This window comes from Magallana gigas, chromosome 10 (genome assembly GCF_963853765.1).
Source record: "Magallana gigas chromosome 10, xbMagGiga1.1, whole genome shotgun sequence".
Taxonomy (NCBI): Eukaryota; Metazoa; Mollusca; class Bivalvia; order Ostreida; family Ostreidae; genus Magallana; species Magallana gigas.
The window spans coordinates 10,423,377-10,444,912 of record NC_088862.1 but is presented as its reverse complement, the minus strand read 5'-3'; the positions used below and the strand labels follow the sequence as shown (position 1 = coordinate 10,444,912).

Below are 21,536 nucleotides of genomic sequence, written 5' to 3'. Positions count from 1 at the left end.
AAACATTGTTTTGCCTCGGACAAGAATGTCTCGACGTCATTGGATGAATCGCGTCACGTAATTGCCTTATAAATTTCTTTACATGGCGAGCATCGAAATTTATACGGCAACATAGCCAACGCAACGTTATTTGAGCTGATTTTTTTTACACGAACGTTTGAACAAACCTTTAATTTTTAAGCCCCAAAATATTTAGAGTGACACACTCCGCCTCGCCTTCTATGGAATTTACCGACCCCACAAATTTCTGTAAACAGTCAGTAACAAACCTAATAAGTAAAAATATTGTTGTTAATTATCACCTTCATGCCTAACCTTAACCATAAATCAGATTTACATGTGTTTTTTTTTAACTGAAGTTTTAACTGTACACTAACTGTACCTTCGGTAAAAACTCGAAACACTTTTCTCGGACAGAGGTGTTTCTTCAAATGAATGTCTTTGATTTCCAAAATGTGCCTGTGTGATTCTATACATAGTCCCATTTTTAAAGTAAACATGAATCCTTGATTTGATGTCCAGTTGTACACTACCATGTTCATTAGATGATTAACATAGAAATTGAATGAACATTTCTCATCACTCGCTTTGCAGCTTGCTGTCACATCGTACGTTCAAGCTGCTTAACTTGTAATGTCAAAAAGGTTAGCATGGGCATTCTTAATAAAACTTTGTGATGTGCAAATGATCAAACATCATATGATATTCAAGAGAAATGTTATTTAAGAAATATAATTAAATCTTAAAAAGTCCATTTATTTCAAACCATCCAGTCAGAAATGATAGAGTGAAAAAAAATCGGCTACATTCTATTTGTTATTTCAATCAATTAACAATACGGTGCACAAACGGAAATGTCATAATGTCCTTCACTGACTCAAAGGCGATAAAGAAGGAAGAAGGTTACTAGGAGACCCACTAGGTTTTACCCAACCTTAATGCTGCATGAAAGGATGCTTGTTTCAAGGATCAGACGGTGTCCGAAATATCCGGTTTAATTTTGTTGTTCCTTTCTGTAAATTGTTATTCTTGTTTATGATTTATTACTCAGCATTTGTGAAAAGATATAGTCTTTGGCTGTTTCATACCCTCCTCAATATATGCACATGTAACAAACAACCAAACAGAACCTAAGAGGCAAGATTGCTTATACATTTAGTACTATATTTCAACATAGTTAACAGGTTAGAATTGTATTTTTTTTACAAGAAGCAAAAAAGGATATTTTTGAAATACTTATAAATTACAAAGAATCATTTAACCTCTTCAAATGCTCATATCATGGAACCGAAACCTCTTGTGGGTTGTACCATTTCTGCCATATTCTTTTCAATTTTTTTGAACTGCAAAACCGCTAATTCATTTGCGTGTCACAAAATAAGCAGGAATATGTTAAATTACCTTTATCGATATTTTTTGCGATTTTATATAAAATGTCTCTTCGAAAACAATACAGGATGAAGTTTATTTTATATTTGCGACGTGTAAATACATTGTACAAAAATTGCAAAAGTTCATCTTGAAAACCTCGAAAATCATTTCAACAGTACAAAAGTCTGTAGACAAGCATGTGTATTTAGCATCGTTTGTTTGACTCTCTCACAAATTTGGACAAGGAAAAAGAAATAAAGAGGAAGAGACGACAAGATATAAGAATAAAATGTATTCCCCAATTATGGCCTCCTGGGGCATGACTAACAATTATGATTACATATAAACATAATAAATTCACACTGATACAGTAGGACAGTTTTGGTGGATTATAAGAGAAAAAGAAAATGTTCATGTGTAAGGTAGCTCAGTACATCAAGACTAAAACGTTTAAAGACACAACTTTACAAGATAACGAGTCAAATATGTTGTTCAATTGTTTTTATCGATTGGTTACGTTGAATAGCATCATAGCTAAGTAACTAAAATATCGGGCTTGCAAACCTCAGATCCTGAGTTCGAGTCTTGAAGGGACTCTTTCTACTACATACATGATTCGGAAATTACATTTTTTAAAATCTAAAATTTCTTATTGCCTATTTGACTATCACATTAGTTTACATAAGTAAGTAATTTTCTGCTGATTTGAAAACTATTTCAATGTGTAGTGAAATACCTAAAACAACAATTCAAGTTTTTTTTTGCAGTATGTCATACAAAGTTTTATTAAAGAAAAAAAAACAACAAGAAAACAAATTAAAAGAATAAAAAAAAGAAAGAAACACACTTTGACCTTAGTAAGTAGTCATAGAAATAGCATAAAAGTGTGAAAACACATATACACTTTCATGGAATATTGATTCACTTTGTAGGAAATTTGATTGTTCAAGTATATGTATATTCAGCTTATCATAAATGTATAACACCGGTTTCAAGTTCACATACGTATCTAAAATATCACACACTTTAAATAATTACTAATGTTTGTTATCAAATAAAACTTTATCTTTTCTGTCAATTTTTCGGTACCCTCTGCGCCTAACATAAAGCCTAAATACTAAAATTGAGGATAATACAGCAATTCCACAGAAAAATGCCACTAAAAAGACAATCATTGTGACGTAAGATGACGGCGACATTTCATACGAGTCAGATCCTCCAGTCTTTGATACCTGTGTGGTTGCCTTAACATCTGAAGAAAGGAGTATAAACCTTAAATCTGTGTAAAACAGCATTTCCATATTTTAAGAGTTTTTAAACAAGTTTAATAGACCAATCCACACTTTACAAAAGTTATGTCCCTTGGCCGCCATCTTTGGGGAAAACCCCATACATTTCTCACAGTAGCCTTTGTAGTTTAGAGGGTTGTAACTTCGTCATTTGACATTAGAAATCGGTTTCCTCTGTGAATTTTGATTGCCCCAAGTTGGGGCAACACACACATCGAAGGAATAAATTAAATTCCAAGAGATTTCTTCACAGGATGCCCACATATTTGGTTGCATAAAGAAGGGAAAAGTTGTTTTTTCCCTTTTGACCTTTGGGTTGACCCCGCAAAGGGGAACAACTTTTGCAAAGTGTGGATTGGACTATAGTTAAAGGCATTTAAAGTGTTTTTGTTTTTAAAATTCATTCTTGTATTTTAAGAAGTCTTTTACTTTCGTATATTCAAACATATATACTAACTTGACAATTGAACAAAGTTCTGATATTTTTGTGCAGATGATGATTTATCTGGAGATTTTGTTCCTTTGAAGTTTGAGCATTTGGGAAAGTCTTTGGGAATTATTGGCTGTTCGGAGATCTCTCCCACTTGTAAAACAACTGCCATACCGATGTCCATGTGAGTCTCAAGATGACAATGCATCAGCCAGAATCCTGCAAAGTGTTGACACAGAAGAATTTAAACGATGAAAACATAGAATGTGAAGGTAAATTGTTTTGTACTCTGTTGTACACTTGATCTGTAAATAAGTTGATAACTAGATCGTTTATTAACCTGGGCTGTCTGCTAAAAGTCGTATAACAACATATCCTTTAAAAGGGACCATGACAGTGTCCTTCTGAGGCGGATTCTCAATATTGATACCAGGAACGTTTCCATATTTCCAACTAGAATTACGCCATTGTGCGGACCTAAAGTCAGGGGAGTACTGGATGTCTGGGTTTTGACCTTCTGTAAATCCTGTGGTTTCGTTAATCTCACCGGTACTGTACTTCAGGACATAAAAACGGTTACCATGGAGATGAACCGGATGCGAAGTCCCTTTCGTAAGACCGTCTGTTTTACAAAAAAAAAATAATTAAAATACGGTATTATTTTAAATGCACTTTTAAAACTTGTCCTAACCTTCAATATCAGAGACAGAAAAGACAAAATACAACAATAATAAACGATAACTAGACACGATCTCGTTGCGAGCAACGAGGAGGTCTTCCGTCCGATTTTAGAATTTGAGATATATACGTTCGATCTTGATTTTGCTATTTAACAGCTAAACATGATTTAGAATAGAAAAACAGGGTCTACATTCTAAGGGCCAGATACTATTTTGTTTCAGGGATAAGAGCTTTGTTCAACAAATGTTTTGAAATTCGTCACCGTTCAACAGATATCTGACAAAAAAAAGTTTTAGGGGCCAATCCCTTATCTCCTTATTGGAGCCGCTGAACCAAATTTTGAAGGTTGCATTTTGTAAAGTACATCATTTTGAGCATCTTTTCTTCTATATACTGCTTTTTGAGATATAGCTGGTTATAGTTTATGGACTCTTGACCCTAAAATATCATTATTACATAACTTATGAATAAACCATTACATTCCTTGGATACAGAACTGTAAAATAAACATATTTGTTTTTATAGCCTTTCATTGAATTTCCCTCAGTAAAGAGCTACAGATGAAAGATTTTAGAGCCCTTAAGTTCCCTAATTTGAAGGGCCAGTCCCCTTTTTGATATCAAATAAAAGGTCATTTAAATCTGAACACATTTTGTTCAACAACTGTTTAGAAATTCGTTACCTTTTTTGAGATAAATGGGAAAGAACATTTTAGGGGCTGATCCCTTAACTTCTTATAGGGACCGTTTAACGAAATTCTGAAAATTGTATATGATTTAATACATCATTTTGAGCATCTTTTCTTCTATACTACATTTCAAAATATTTTTCCTTTCTGAGATATATGTGATCAAAATTCTGGACTTTTGGCCCCTAAAACCCCCTAATTACGTAACACATGATAAAATCATTACATTGCTTGGATACATAACTGTGAGATAAACATATTTGTTTCTATAACCGTTCACAAAATATCCCTCAGTAAAGGGCTACAAATAAAAGACTTTAGGGTCCTTTGGACCCCTAATTTTAGGGGCCAGCCCCTTTTTCTTGATATCAAATAAAAGGTCATTTAAATCTGAACACATTTTGTTCAACAACTGTTTAGAAATTCGTTACAGTTCTTGAGATATATGGGAAAGAACATTTTAGGGGCCGATCCCTAAACTCCTTATAGGGGCCGTTTAACGAAATGTTGAAAATTGCATATGATTTAATACATCATTCTGAGCATCTTTTCTTCTATACTGCATTTCAAAATATTTTTCCCTTCTGAGATATATGTAATCAAAATTCTGGACTTTTGGCCCCTAAAAACCCCTAATTACGTAACACATAATAAAATCATTACATTGCTTGGATACATAACTGTAAAGTAAACATATTTGCTTCTATAACTGTTCACAAAATATCCATCAGTAAAGGGCTACAGATGAAAGACTTTAGAGCCCTTTGGACCCCTAATTTTAGGGGCCAGCCCCTTTTTCTTGATATCAAATGAAAGGTCTTGTAAATATAAACTTTTTTTGCATTACATGTGTTAACAAAATATTTTTCAGAAAAGAGATAAACCAAGAAAACCATGAAAAATTACGACGTTTTTTTAGTCTCAATTTTCGGGACGAGGCGAGCTTTAACGCCTTTTGAGCATGGCAAATTTGAATGCCAAATTGCACATCTACAATCTCTTGTCTACAATCCCTGAAAGTTTGAACTCAATATCTTTTACCGTTTAGGAGGAGATCCCTGGACAAGCCGACCCTCTGAAAATCATTAAAACGTCATTTTCTCAAGAACGGAAATGACGTCATCAAAATAAAAAAATGTATATTAAGTTCGGAGTAATATCAATTAGATCTGAAAGTTTCACGAAAATCGGTTCAGCCATTTCCGAGAAATCGCCTGCACAAATTTTGTAAGAAAAAAAAAATAATAATAATAGGGAAAAAGAAACCGAACGAAAACAATAAGGTCTTCCGTTGGAAAACGGAAGACCTTAATTAAATTGATATCACAGAGAATTAAAACACATATCATTAGATTACACAAGAGTACATGAAAAATAACTAAAAGTATGAAAATTAAACCAATTTTAAAACTTTTTTGTTACATCTTAGGGATATATTATTTAGCGTTGAAGTGTGTATTTCCCAACAAATACAGAAAAGGCACACAATGCTTTTTATACGTACTGATGTGTATTAAGGAACACGTTTTAGGGCATATATTGTAAGGAAAGTTAAGTTTTCTTACTACAAAATCTTTATTAACATATGCTGGCTTTCTAATAGAGTTTTGTTAGATTTTAAAATTATATTGTGTGTAAAAAGAGAGTGAACTGCATAATCAAATTGTATGTCCATGTACGTATCGAAATTTGAATTTATCCTATTTGCTATTTGTTTTATTATCGGTAAATAACCACTTTTCGTAAAATTTTGATAACATTATACGTTTTGATTTAGAATTCGATTAAACCAAGAGCAAAAATATATGATTAATGATCAACGATCCTATGCCATGTTCGACAACTCAAACTTATTCCTTTTTTCGTACCATAAATCTTTTTTTTTTATATATACACAAATTGAATTAGTTTTCTAGTGTCAATATTATGATCAGTTATTCAATGAAATATTTGGCTTAGGGGTTCATGGATATCTTCTAAATATAGGTAAAGGGGTTGGAGCCGCCGATGCGCAGGTACAACATTTTTTTTTAATTTGACCTCATTATATTCATCTTGGGCAAATTTGCAATTACTTTGAAAAATGCATGGATGCAATCATTAGATTAATTCATTTTATTTCATTTATAAAGATTGGAGGCAAAAAACAATTTGATGTTAAAAAAAACTTTGAGGGTGAGGTTTGCAGAATCTTAAATGTTTTACCATCAGCCAAAAGGACAATATGTGTGACCTTCTTAGTTGCCACCTTAATCACGTGAGTGCACTGACAGTATTCTCCACATTGATCCATGTTGGTATTGTTGCAGACAACATTCTGGTCATCGACTGTTTCAGGGTTAACCTATAAAAAATCATCAAAAAATGCAATCATTCGGACCAAAAAAAGGATATGCAGTTTTTAAATCTAATGTGTTTAACAGAATATCAAAAATATAAACAGCCAATTGAAAAAAAGAATATATTGAAAATTAAAGATGAATGAATCCTTGTCATTATAAATGATTGAACACTCATTTCTACCTGTAAAGCTTCAGGAGGATTTTTGAAATGAATGGTATTCACCGCTGCACGTTCTAGTCTCTGATCGCTACCGCTAAAGTGAAAATTTAAAAAGAATTCCTGGAATTCGTTCGCTGATTCTTGGAAGGCTTTAGGTGATTCAACATTTGTATGTGAAGGCGCCTCTAGATCTGCTACCGACATACACTGTGCATGTGGATTCCATTTTGACATCGTTTTGGAACTAATAATAAAATCATAAAAGGATTTCAAACCTGTTGATAGTTGACATTGTTATGGAATTTTCAATCAAATAATGATGTTTCCTCCAGAGATGACTGTTGATAATCTTATATTTGACAGATATAAAAAGACAATTTTTTACTTACCCCCAATGACAATTGGCCATAACACAAGGATCTGAGCTACTGCATTCTCTGTTCTTAGATTCTGGAAAATCACTTTTGGCCTCCTGATAATGGAGCTGCGCAAAACTCGCATTTGGCTTAATACGATTCTGTATAAAAAAAAAAAACCACTCTTCATATTTAATCTTAAATAGAGGGTGTTATAAAAAGGTAATTTGAAAGTTGATGATTTGCTTATTAGATATGTTTGTGTTATTTTCAGTGTGTTAAAATGTAAGTTTCATATAACTTTGTTTTATAGGATAGAGAGTTGCCATTCAGTCATCTTTCAGTTGACTGGAAGGAAGAACGTCATCTTGTATTTATTAAAATAATTACAATTTATCAATAAATTTGTATAATCTGATGAATGTGAAGTAATTTAAAATGGTAGTTTAAATTGCCTTCTGGGCATCCAGGACTTCGTCGGACTCTACACGGATCCAGAAATTTCCAGGGGTGTTGTTAGCGATTACAATGACATCATATGTTTCACCGGGATTAATGAAAAGATAGTCGATCCAAAGGGGAGATATATCAAAGCCATCCGTAGCAATAAGCAGCATTCTATGCTGGAAATATATACTATGCCGTGTATAGAGTTTACGTTTTCGCTTGTCAAGCAGATCAGTAGAATTGACTTTTTTTTTGAAATTCTGAGTACATTACATGTATAACTGGATCAGTACCGAGTATTTCTTTATTTCACATTATCTTTACCTTCTTTATGAAGATCAAATCAACTTTTTTTTACATGTTCACTAAACATTATCTGTTCATACCTCATCAAAAGAGATTTTGTATTCTCCCGTTATGCCAGTGTTAATGATCCGAAACCGGTTGCTACTGTTTGTTTTTACGGTAAACATTTCCAGAGGAACAGTTTTCTGGTTCTCAGTGCTGCTATTTGAAACTGAAAATGAAGTTTATGTGATAACCGTAGATATAAAAAAAAACCAGTTTTTTTTTTCATTTCCTTGTGTTTTGCGATTGAAGTTTTTTTTTTTTTTTTCAACATTTGGCTTTCGTAAATATTGTGTCATTCGATGTCATAAAGGATAAAACTTTAAAATCGTGTTCTTTAAGACGTTAAATTGTTGTCCCGAATTAATTGATTAAGAATGACAGTGAATTTATCAAACTTTGAGAATATTACTTAGTTTTTAGTAATTACGTTAATATTCCTATCATCAAGAGAGTTGACAAGGATAGGATAGGATACATGTATGCTACAGAATGCACAATACATGATAGAATACTTAGATCAAATTATATCCTATCATATCCTATTCTGTATTATGTAGCCAATCAGATTAGAGTATAAATTCCAGAGTGATTTTGCATAACCAAGAAAAAAAAATGTTAAACATAAAAAAAATGATTATTTACGTGACTTATTCTTAAAACGGTAAAGATACTTGATGCAGGTTTTATGTGTGACTGTTTTGAAATAATTTCCATGTATGTATGCAATTACTGTGAAAATTGTAGGTTACACAATACAGCGTAAATTTATACATAAATTCATTTTTTTTCTTTTGTTAAAGACTTCAATAGTTTGAAAACAGAAAAATCAATTCGACTACCAATGGGACATATAAATAGACAAATATATATGTAAACAAAAGCGGACGATGTATCTTCGATATCCGATCACAATAACATACATGTATTTACCTGCTCGATAACAAACAAAATAAATCAAATTAAGAAATGTAAACCAACTTTTGATGAAAAACAACATCTTTTAAAATTAAGACTAGGTATGGCATGTTAACTTTTTTCTGAAATAAATTCATCTTTTTCCCCCGAAACGAAAACCAAAATAACGTAACTTTTTGTTTTTTGTAATTACCTTAATGTTTCAAGTCTGTGTATTTTGTTTATTATACTTTTGATAATACAGAATATCACAAAAATCATGAACACACCAAAAACAAATTCTATATTTTATTTGATGCTTGGTTACATTTTAAAAGACGAGGCCTGGATTGTACATGGACACTATTCCTTTTTTCAAGGAATTCAACAATAAGTTGAATCATATTCAATTTCTAAAACTGAAAAAATGTTGGGCAAAGACGTATGGAAATATGGCAAATTATGCTGTGACACAATTTTTTTCAATCTTCATACATGTATGTTTACAATTACATAAAACGACTAAACAGCAGTAGCATAATTCAAATCTACTAATTTTACACCAGAAAAATTGATCAATTGCTCTTTACGGCACATCTCCTCAATGCTATTATGCCAGTGATAGTTAAAATGTTGTTTATAAGACTTTTATTGATGTACTTACATGACTTTGATTTGCCATTGATAAGAGCGTTCGTGTAAGGTCTGGCGAGTGTTGAGAGAGAACTATCATATGTAAACTTTGACGTCAAGCAGTCAGCCGTATTCAAATTATTTGAAAACCTATAAAAAATTCTCATTAAACATAATTGTTAAAAATATATTTAATGCCCAATGGGGATTCTTTCACTTAAGGATGACGTTTACTCAGAATGAAAAAAAAATCCACTGATGATAATGAAAAACCATCTATTGTATGTTATAGACCTTTGCTTGTATTGTTATTTTTCACTTTCAGAAAAGTAGGTCAATGACCTACTTTTTGAGTTAATGGCCATTGAATATTTATTGAAAAATCAAGAAAAATCCCAAAAATTTTTACACTACGATTGAGATTTTCTTAATTTTAAAAATATTACAAATAATTAAACACTTTAAAAAATAAGATACAGTTTATGAATGGCAGTGGCACTAAATAAGTACACAACATTAAGATTTCAGCATCAATTAAAAAAAATAATTCAGTTCGAATTTCCTCTATCAGTTTTCAAATCCCTACCCATTTTTGATTCAATTTTACAAAAAATTGAATGATGATAATACAAAAACATTTATGATATTGAACTACTTATATTGACCTTATTCTGTTGGCATAAAATTTATATGAGGTCAATGATCAAAATGTTGAGATATGATGTCTTTTATCGTTTTTAAGCATTTTTCAATATTTTTATTATTCGTGCCATAAGATTATTTTAATGAATAAGTGAGGTAAAACCAACGGAAAATATGCAAAATTACGTAGACTTAAATATAAAATCCTAACTTTTAATATTACACTACTGCCAAAAAACTTTTAGCAGAAAACAAAATCTGCAAAATTTAGTCCGAATTTCCTCTGTTTGGCTAAAAGTCAATTTTTGTTTGAGTATAATTCCATAATAAAGTAAAACTATTGACTGTTTTGTCAATAATAATTAATTTTATAAATACTTTTTGTTTTTAGAACAAATTTTACTCATTACATTGAACTTTTTAACAATCGGAATTTGAGAACTCAAACCTTGAGTAAATAACACCCTTAAGTTGTTTTAACAGTTTTTCTTTGAATGTTTACTTAAGCATTAGTTAGTTAAGTTTTGTTTGTTATCGAGAATTGGTTTATTGCATCAAATAGACAAAGGTAGGAAATTAAATCTCAATCAAATAAAACCCAACCTGCCTTACGGTAATATATTCAACATACTTACTGTAACATATACCAGTTTTGTTCTGCGACCGCTTGTGCATCACTTTTCTTGTAGACCCAGTCTTGTGTCATAAAAAGGACATCATTGTCGACTTTTGGAATATCTGTTCTCTAGGCAAATAGTATTTAAACATATTTAGTAGCTTGTTCCTCTATGATGATATTGATTTCGAAACGTTTTGATTAAAAAAATTGCCATTTGCTTTATGTTTTGATTGTTATCATTCGTATTGTTAAAATGAAATGTGAAATATGTCAACGTCACTCGCTTCTGGAATTATTCTCTTTAATGTCTACGGGAGTAAACAAGCATGATCAAAGGAACGTAACTCGAGGATGTAAAGATAAATTGCTTGATTATCAACTTAGCAAAAATGGGTTTGTATCCCAGTTTTAAAATCCATTACTCAATCTCGCAGAGATTTCATGTCACATACAATGCAAATTGATAGCATTAGAAAAAATACAGAATCAATGAATGAAGAATTAAACGCAAAAATAAGCAAAATATATTCTTTTGCTCCATTAGTCACCAAACAAGTAATACCTTATAATAAAGAAATAAATCATAATGGTTAATTATTGTCTTTAAAATATACATGTCTAGATGAATAGAATTCTGAAGAAGTTTCTAAAATTCCCTGAAAGATTTATGATATCCCCCAGCATAACGTAATTTCCTACCAGAATTAAATTAACAGTATATTTTCTATCCTACTTCATGTAAGTTTTCCTGTCAACAGTTCAATCCCGTGGGAGACTAAGATCTTATAGGGAATACAAATTCTCAGGTTCGAAAGGTATTCGTTTTTTGGTATAACAATTTCTCTTTAAACACAGGATGAAACTATGTTATCAAGTAAACAGTTAGATGACATGTTTTCTTAACTTACTAAAGTGCACCGCAGCATCAACATTCAGCCACCTTTACAAACTTTTTAATTAATATTTTATTTACAGACTAGTAAAATAAGAAACATCAGTAGAAACATATGGACTCTTTACGCCATTGTCTATTGATCTATGAGTGCCTTTTTAATTTGACTGTTTAAAAACTGCGTTAAACTCTGGGTGCAAACATGCTAATCAGTTATTGCATAATATTCCAATACTGTAATCTTCCTTCACTTACTTCTTTTCCTATCTGTGGAAGAACAATGAATGCACCATTTAGACCCTCTCTTCGCATTGCCCCGTGATGCGAGTGGTACCAATGGGTTCCAGTCGGACTTGCAGTGAATCTGTTATTCAATAAAGAAAGTAAAAATGTTGTAAACAAGGCAATACATTTCATTAAATCTAATGATGATACATCCATGTCAATAAACTATAAAACTCGTTTAAGGTGTATTGATATAATAAGTGCACATTTACATTAATTCATCTTGGCTTAGAACCTACAATTATGTGGGTATTTTTTCGTTGATCAAAGATTTCAGGTTGTAGAATTTATATATACTTTTTAAAACTTAAGTTCACATTTTTGAGTGTTATCTTTTTCTTTTGGGATTCAATACTCTTGATAAATAAACGAAATTTATTTCACAAAAAATCGGATAGATGACATATGTAAGCATTTATACTTATATTTCAATTCTCTGTAAATTTTTTAACAATGCAAGTATCATTTTAATGATTATACTTGTAGGTAAACATTTGTCCAGGAAGTATAGGACACTGGGATATCATAGAGGCACCATCCATCCACGGAGTTTTGGACTGGAACATCCCATGCCAGTGAAGCGTGACCGCTTCATTTGCCATGTCATTGTACACACGGATTTTGACCTAAATAAATCAAAATAGATATAAAATATATCAATATGCAAACCTTATAAATATAACCATTTTAATTAGAAAATAATATGCTAGTTTATTACGCCATAAATTGTAATTGTTTTCACACCCTATTTGAATTTCGATAAGAGAAAAATCGTCCATTATGCAAAGTTCATGTGATAAATTCAGTTAAAAAGTATCATAACAAAAGAAAGAAAGAACGTAATTGCTAGTATCAAGCGTTGATAATACAAATTCAAATGGTTTATAAGATATTTTAATAAAAAAAAAACCTGTTGACCTTTTGGTTTTCGTACACGACGATCGTTGGTCCAGGAAATTGGTTGTTTATGGCGTACATAAACTTATAGTTCCCGTCTACCGTTAATACCTCCTCTATTTCTTAAATAAAACAAACGTTGTAAATGATTTATCTCTCTTGAACTGCATATAACTATTATCTATATAATGCATTGATTAAAAATGTGAGATGTTAATTTTAAGGTGAACCGCTGCATCGTCACAACTTTTCTGACATCTGTTTGAAACGTCATTTTGTTCAAAATGTGTGTATTATTCTGTCGTGGTAAAATAAAATAGTCAAACACTGTTCGATTAAACTCTTCTTACGAGGAAGATGAAATAAGAATGAAATAAGCAAAAGGTTTTTTTTAAATATGTCGTATGCTAGTAAATCAAGCTTTCGACTAACATGCATTGATTATCAGCTTTTTTGTATGGAAAACAGTAGCTGTAAAGTGTAAAATTTATATTCTATTTCCCTGCTACAGGGAATAAACTTGGCATGTCATCTGCAGCACATGATCATATATGTGTCACTGATGATTTAAGTAAGCAGATGTTATGTATTCACTTAAACTATTTGTATGATGAATACTATAGTATCCTATTTTGAATTGATAACAACTTAATAACTGCTCAAATATAAAGCATTGCAATACATATCTGCAATAGTAGACAACCAAATGTAATGGGTACACTTCAAAATTGATTATTGCATCTAAATTAAAAAAAAATATGGTAGCATCAGCAGTGGAAGATTTCCAAGACAATTAGGTGAACAACATTATCTGAAAGGGGGCATGCATGGCATTGCTTTTTCCTATATGTGTATGGACAACCATGTATAACCATGGTTGTTGAATAACTGCTAGTATACGTATGTTAAAAAAAAGTCAAGGGAAATCTAATGCTAAAAGTTTGTTTAAGAGAATTGAATATAGAATGGATAACTCAAAAATAAAATTTGTCAGGTTCAAACATTATTATAAGCACCACAGTAACTAAGCATTAATTGGTTCCTGTTTTAATTTTCCGTAGTGAATTTTATGGTTTAGCTATAAATTGGTACTAAGATATTTAAGACCATTAAAAATTAAGAAACAAAACTAAACAAAGGAGTGAATTACTGACGGGAGTTGATTTTATTGATTATCATTAATTTTAAAATCCACTATATGTAATTTTGCATGGAAAGAAGTTTCGTAGCTGTATTTGAAGAATAACGCGCATTTTTTCTTATATGGAATCTCGGGCTTTTCCGACATGAATTCTGAACGATAGACTGGAAACCCCATATGAATCATCTTGCGTAAAGTTTAAAGATTCAATAACGCCATCAAACTCTTCAATCTATTTTGTGTTGTTTTAGTTGTCATTATATTTTTTGGAAAGTGTATCCAAACAATATTTTAACACAAAGTAATAATAAAGTCTAATCTACGCCAATAAGGGTTCAATCTTTAATTTCGATAGTCTGTCCTTGTCCGTGATTCCAAACGCTATCGCTCTTCAAATGGCGATTGAGTAATCAATGCCAGCGGATTAGTCTCATTGAACTATAGCGAAAGAAAACCACATGTACAAAAATATCATAATTTTAAAAACCCTGGATGATCAACAAATGAACCATCAATTATATAACATTTAAAATATCAGATGTAGTTTTGTAAACCATAAACTTTATTCAACAAAGAATTTTCATTATGTTAAAGCTTTGAAACTTGACTTATTTTATATCTTAAATAGGCATAGCTGCAGTTCTGTAGCTCCCGGTCTGAAAGATATCGGATGGACGACCTGGGTGCTACAGTGCCTCCAATAGTAAACATCGCTCACCTGAGCAACACTGGCTTTATATGGGCGTTCAAAGGATATTTTGCCATGTGGCCCCTCTGTAGATTAACCAAAAATGAGTATCCGAATTTTCACTTATTTTTGCATATACATAATCTTTGACATATTTACCTTCATGAAATGCCATTTCTACCTAAAATAAGATCATATGCAATATAAATAACTAAATTTTCAGTTGGTGTTCACGGTTAACTTCCTGTTCCCTTTATTTTTAGCCCCCCCCCCCCATCACTTTATAAAACGATTAAAATACATGAGAGCATAAAGGTACATTTACTCCCTCCACTACTTGCTACTTATTGTATTTTAAAAATCTATATATGAAAGAAGAAAAGTGTTCCTCAATGCACCAGAATGAATGCGCTCAATTCCTTCAATTAAAATCATTGATGAAGTTTATTGGCTTTCTCCATTTTAGACGATTGTCATTTATTGGCATGAATTCATTTCGTATGACCTTTATTATCTTTACTCACTTGATTGAAGAAAATAAACTTAACTGAAAATGTTGTCACATACACATGTTAAAGAGCTATAATTCAAATTCATGTATTGGCAGGCATGTCGCTCTATTGTACAAAGGCCCATCCATTATTTTCATCTTTATTAAAAAACAACAAATGTGTACAAACAAAGATGATTTTCACCGATAATGCTTTTATCCTCATAATAATAAAGTGTCAGGCCTACGGAAACTGTTTAAAAGGCATTGTTTTCATTTAGTGGTGTTCGAAAAACTATCAAAAATTTGTGTAGATTTTTTTATGCAATTCATCGTTGAAGAAGGGGCACCAGAAAGTAATTACAGCATATCATCCTATTAGCAAGACATTTCTATTGATCAACCAAATTTCAGTGTCAATCGTTGAATCATAAGCAAGATACATAGCTTGGTTTGAGTCATGTTTTTGTTCACATGAGTTTATTCCATTCAACTTAAGAATTTTAAACTTGGTACTTCCTTTTCAGCATAGCTGACTAAAGGATGACCTCAGCTTTTTGTACAAACATATACTAGCATTGTGCGCAAAGCTCTGTATCTTGCTTATAACTCGAAGCTTGACTCTCAGGTTAGTAAAATTATAGGAATTTGTAAACAATTAAAACAAGAGAAAACTGCACTTAAACAAAGAGAAAACTCAATTTATTTTTCAGCATATATATATATATATATATATATATATATATATATATATATATATATATATATATATATATATATATATACCTGAGGATGCTTCCAAACAAGTTTCAGCATTTCTGGCCTATTGGTTTTTGTTAAGAAGATTTTTCTCTAATATGTATTCCTATGTAAAAATTTCGATCCCCCATTGTGGCCCCACTTTACACCCGGGGATCCTGATTTGAAAAAAAAATTGAATCTACACTACCTGAAGATGCTTCCAAAGTTCCAGCTTTTCTGACTAACTTGTTTTTGAAAAGAAGATTTTAATGATTTTTCTCTATACATTTGTATAGATCCCCGGGGATCACGGTTTGGACAAGCTTGAATCTACACTATTTGAGGATGTTTCCACACAAGTTACAGCTTTTTTGGCCGATTGATTTTTGAGAAGAATATTTTTAAAGATATTTCTCTGTATATCTCACCTAAGGTGAGCTAACAATTATTTATGTCTCTGCTAAACGAACACGCACTTAATATTTCCATCAGCAAAATTAATCTCCGTTTAGACTGAATAGACAAGAAAATACTTACAACTAGCCTAAAACACACTGCAGTAATCACCTATTATGCAAAAACCATACCGTATTACTACTAGAATTTGTAGTTGTTAAACTAGTTGTTAAAGTACCGTACCTGTTAATGTATCTTATTTTCCGCAAGTAACAGTCAGTTGACTTACTTTCCGATGTCTATATTTGATTGGTACGTAAAAATTACAAAATGCAGGCGATAGTTCCCCTAAGTTACAAACCGTAATTAATGAAAACGAAACGAAAATCAAAACAAGCTGAAACCACCGTCAAAGGTGAAAATGTCAACGCATTGGAATATTTAATTTCAATTTACTTCACAAAATCGGCATTAATGTATCTTGCACGTTTCAAATATTCCTTTCGCACGCAAACTGTTCATTAACAACCAAATTCATCCTTGTCATATTGACCATTTCTTAAACTTTTAAAATGGCCGCTTCTTTGTTTCAAAGAAGATTTGAGATATCGAATACCGAACCCGAAGTTCAACTGATTGACCCTCATTCTCTCTGTCTTATTATCATTTCCGTAAATTACTCAAATTTGAAACAGAATTAGCCCTTAATTTTTGCAATTTATATTTTCCTTCCCATAAGGATAATTTATGCTAAACTACGTTGAATTTGAACCAGTAGTTCTTGAGAAGAAGATTTTTAAAAATGCACACCCCCTTTTTCTACAGTTTCAAGGTTTTCTCCGCTTTGAATTCCGATCGGACTTTTATTTCTGCAATTTATATTTGTCCTCCAATAAGGATGCTTTGTGCCAAATTTTGTTGAAATTGGATAAGCGGTTTTAGAGAAGAAGTTCAAAATGTAAAATTTTTACAGACGGAAGACGGACACAATGACGGATGGACAGACGAACAGACGGACGACGGACGAAATGTGATCGGAATAGCTCACTTGAGCTTTCAGCTCAGGTGAGCTAAAAACTGCAATTTACGGCGCACAAAAAAATGCGCTAGTTTTTTACCATTAACCTCCCAGGTCGTCCATCCGATTTTCTTCAGACTGGGAGCTACAGACCTGTAGCTAAAATAGGCATGGCTACGTTTATTCCCAAATCTTACTTTTCCAATCGTAATACTTATAATTCTTAACTAATGTATTACAAAGAGACAACTAAACTTAAACTAGTTGCCAGATTATAACTGTGATACATTGATAACAACTGATCGTGCAATGTGCCTTTCAGTTTGCCAAAGAAAAAATGCATTACTTAAAGTAGATCCAGTATTCTGTGATGTCATACATTTTTTGTAAAACTTTGAATGCTTAAACAATTGTGCAAAATAAACCATCCAGCCACTTTAAAGAAATTAATTGCATCAAATATATAAAGGCGCTTTTCTCCGGCAAACAAGTATACCCTTGATTTTTTTTCTTGAATTGGACTGGTGTACCATAACAAATCACATACCTTTCTTGGACAGAGGTGTATTTCCACAGCAATGGCCTGAATTTCCTTCTGGCAATGTGGTTCTCTTGAAGAGAGTTCCGTTATTGGAATACACGGGAAAACCTTGAAGCGATGTCCGATTATACGCAACCATGCTCATGATATAATTTATATGGAAATCAAACGTACATTCTTCGTCAGTGGCTTTGCAGCTTGGTGTTACGTCGTACCTGAAGGCTGACTGTACGTGAACAATCTCCAATGTCAACAATACGAATCTTATAAAACGTATATTGACAGATAACTTGTAAGGAACCATCTTACGTTATGGTAGTAAGAAAACTATTTACTGGTTAGATATCTTCACCAAAGATAACTGATCGATAAAACGATTTAATTTGAATTTAGTGAATGTACATTACGTGATATTTAAAAGATAAGATACAACTACATGGTGTGCAAACGGAAAGCGGTATATTTCAACTGACGTTTGACGACATAAAGAACTTAGTTGTTTGTATAGTAATAGACATTATATGATTTATAGGATAATAACTGTTTTACAAAGATTTAAAATGTTCCGGTTTTATTCAATCAAACCACAAGTGAACACAGATGTATTGTAAAACATAACTTTCCTATTGTTAATGTCATTTGACATATATCCTAAAACTTGCTATTAGGCCAGTTGCACAGATCAGCTTGACTCTGTAAGAGTTTTGAACGGAGCGATTTTTTATTTTTTTTTTAACTGAACAGTATTATTTAACGCTGCGGTACGCTTCTTTAACGTAACGAATCTTTTCTTGAATATATATGATTTTTAAAGTGAGGAATGGTTTACATAAAAATGCTTTACGCTCTGCAAACGGTTCGCTGCTAAATGAATAAAGTGATTATGACCAGAACACGTTGGCTGTATTTCGATTTAAAAAAAATCTCTTGATTGGATATTTCACCAGTTTAATACGCTTCATGTAACACATGTTCAATTCTTTATTAAGATAAATTATTTTTCTCCAGACTCGTTCTGATAAATGTTTGCATATGTATTACACAGTATGTTCGATAGTATGACTTAGAAAGAGAACGTATTGCGACCAGTCAAATTTCACTTGAGAATAAAACAGTTGAATGTTTAGATACACAGGTTTAAAATTAGCTAAAAAGTTGCATAGGTGTAATAGTCCGACTCTCTAGATGATTTTGTATTGACAGAAAAACCCAGAGGAAGGATTGGTACAGTTTTACCTTATATAGCCAAATATGGATGCATCATGATTTAATACATAATCAAAGAGTGAACATGCTTATATCCACCTTTCATTATGCAATGTATTCAATGTCTATAACATTCCACATCTATATTTTTCTTGTAAATTGTGAAAATGGCTAAGAGATTCGCAACCAATGACAGGAACAGGAGTGGTGGATTCAAATCATTATAACTGGCAATGAATTACGATCAGTTGTATGTCACGAACGTTAAACATTGCATGTGCATGAGCAAAAAATTCTAATTTCACGTTCATCTGGAATTGTTTACAACTTGCAATTGTTGCAATTATTTATTGATTTGTTTAACCTGTCGTACGAAAAAATACCGGGATTTGAATATTTAATCACATGTACATTTCCAGATAATGCATGAAGCCAAAAAAATGTAAATATAAGTTACTGAAATATGAATGACGTTACTGCTACTAACATTTATTACTTTATTAAGTTCCAAAAGCTGTTGCAGTTATTAATTACATCTTCCAAAAATATGCATAGTCATATACTACATGTAGAATAATAAGTGTGAATATTTTTTTTTAAATTTATTTCACCCAAATGGCATTGAACTGAAATAATATTACAAGTTATTCGTGGATAATTACTTGTATTACAGACTAAGGAGTAATAAACTGACAACACATGGGAATACAACCCGTAGATATATTGTTAGCATTGCATTTAGTTAAAAAAAACTATATATGGGTATTTTGCGATGATAATTTCTGTTGATTTCTCATACCCGCAATATACCACAGAAATTTACCTTTATGCGAGGCAAAATATCATCTTATATTATTAGTATTTATTTATAAAATTGCGACACCGAGCCTCATTTTCCAAGCATTTAAAGAAGAAGTACTGATCTTACTTTTATTGGGCAACCTTGATTAACAAACAACACTTTGATATTTAATATGAATATGAAAAATACCCTATTTTAATGTAGCTTGGACGTACGTAGGCAGAACAAATGCTACTTAGGATTTGAACGAGTACGGACTAGAAAAAATAAATAGATCATTTTTAAAATTGTTGCTTCGTATACTGTTAAAAATGGCTTTTTACGCTCAATCTGGTGGTTAAATACCCGTTTTCTATGGTCAAACAATACGCGTGTAACAAATACGCGGTTTCCCGTGACTTAAAGCTTACCGGGTTCCTAGTTTAAATTCCCCCCACGCGTAAATAACCACATTTACAGTATTCTTCACACAAGCTGACCAATTTTAGTTACATTGTAGTGAAGTACAATATAAGAAGAGGGACATTTGTGAAAAGTATGACAGCTCTGACACGAAAATCTACTGTACTGTAACGTTAGTCATCAGTGGTGGGTTAAGGTGACCTTAAACAAAGAGGAAATCCTACTTGAAGACATACAATGAATCGTATTGTAGTCAGTAGTATAACACTTGGGAAAAAGATAGTTACACACTGTATAATTGAAGTCCTTTATAGATTAAAATATATATGTACTTATATTGGTTTAAGTCATAAATGAGTGCATTTTTGCATTCTAATGATTTTTCAGATAGTTCTTAATGAAACAATGTTTAATTATATTTGAAATTTTTGTGTGTATTTGTGTGTGTGTGTGAGAGAGAGAGAGAGAGAGAAAGAAAGAAAGATAGAGATATTTTAAGATTCAGGTCTTGGATAACAATGGTGGCGGAAATTTTAATTCGAGGTTGTTTTTAATAATGTCATATGATACAATGTATTATATAACAATGGACATATAATCACAATTTGATCTTTTTGAAGCAATAAAATTTAAAAGTCATATCATCACCTTTACTTTTATTTTTATTAACAAAACAATAAGAAATCTCAAATTGTCCTATCAATATAACTAAAACAATCTATTATTGCATGTACAGAATTGCTCATTGCAATTTATTTAGAAGAAACAAATACATTCAGACATATTTAACCTGTACTAAATTATTTGTTAATTAAAGGATATATTTCTTAACTTTGATATAATAAGAGGTTATATATTATAGTCTAGCATACATAAGACCTGTGCATGTTAAACGAATGCTAAAATTTCAAATTTTAAGATGAAGGCATAGTCGTCTGTCAATGTATCAATTTCACTTCCTTTATGACGCAATAAAATACGAAAAACTTCCAACAGTTTACTACGTCAATGTACCTAGATTATACACAAAAGTTCTCATAAAAATGTTCAAACTGATGGATAAAGAAAACCCTTAACATATTTAGAATACTGAGTAAGTACACTGAAACAATAAATTAAAGACGAAATGACCAG

The 21,536-nt window shown here is 31.7% G+C and overlaps 1 protein-coding gene across 2 annotated transcripts; it reads right to left on the bottom strand.

Annotated features, from left to right (window-relative positions):
• Positions 1-1,446: 1,446 nt before the first annotated feature.
• LOC105320613 (uncharacterized) lies at positions 1,447-18,368 on the bottom strand. Of its 2 annotated transcripts, XM_034454137.2 has the most exons (14): positions 17,999-18,366; positions 12,999-13,099; positions 12,561-12,706; positions 12,051-12,159; positions 10,920-11,029; positions 9,674-9,792; positions 8,151-8,281; positions 7,773-7,940; positions 7,351-7,478; positions 6,983-7,205; positions 6,665-6,803; positions 3,431-3,712; positions 3,118-3,309; positions 1,447-2,623 (listed from the first exon to the last, which is right to left on the bottom strand). In XM_034454137.2, exons 1-14 carry the CDS (start codon positions 18,294-18,296, stop codon positions 2,409-2,411), a joined length of 2,361 nt encoding a protein of 786 aa, XP_034310028.2. In that variant the 5' UTR covers positions 18,297-18,366; the 3' UTR covers positions 1,447-2,408. The 2 variants fall into 2 exon arrangements, with proteins under 2 accessions (XP_034310028.2, XP_065928985.1); XM_066072913.1 differs by lacking the exon at positions 7,773-7,940 and having other exon boundaries at positions 17,999-18,368.
• Positions 18,369-21,536: the final 3,168 nt, after the last annotated feature.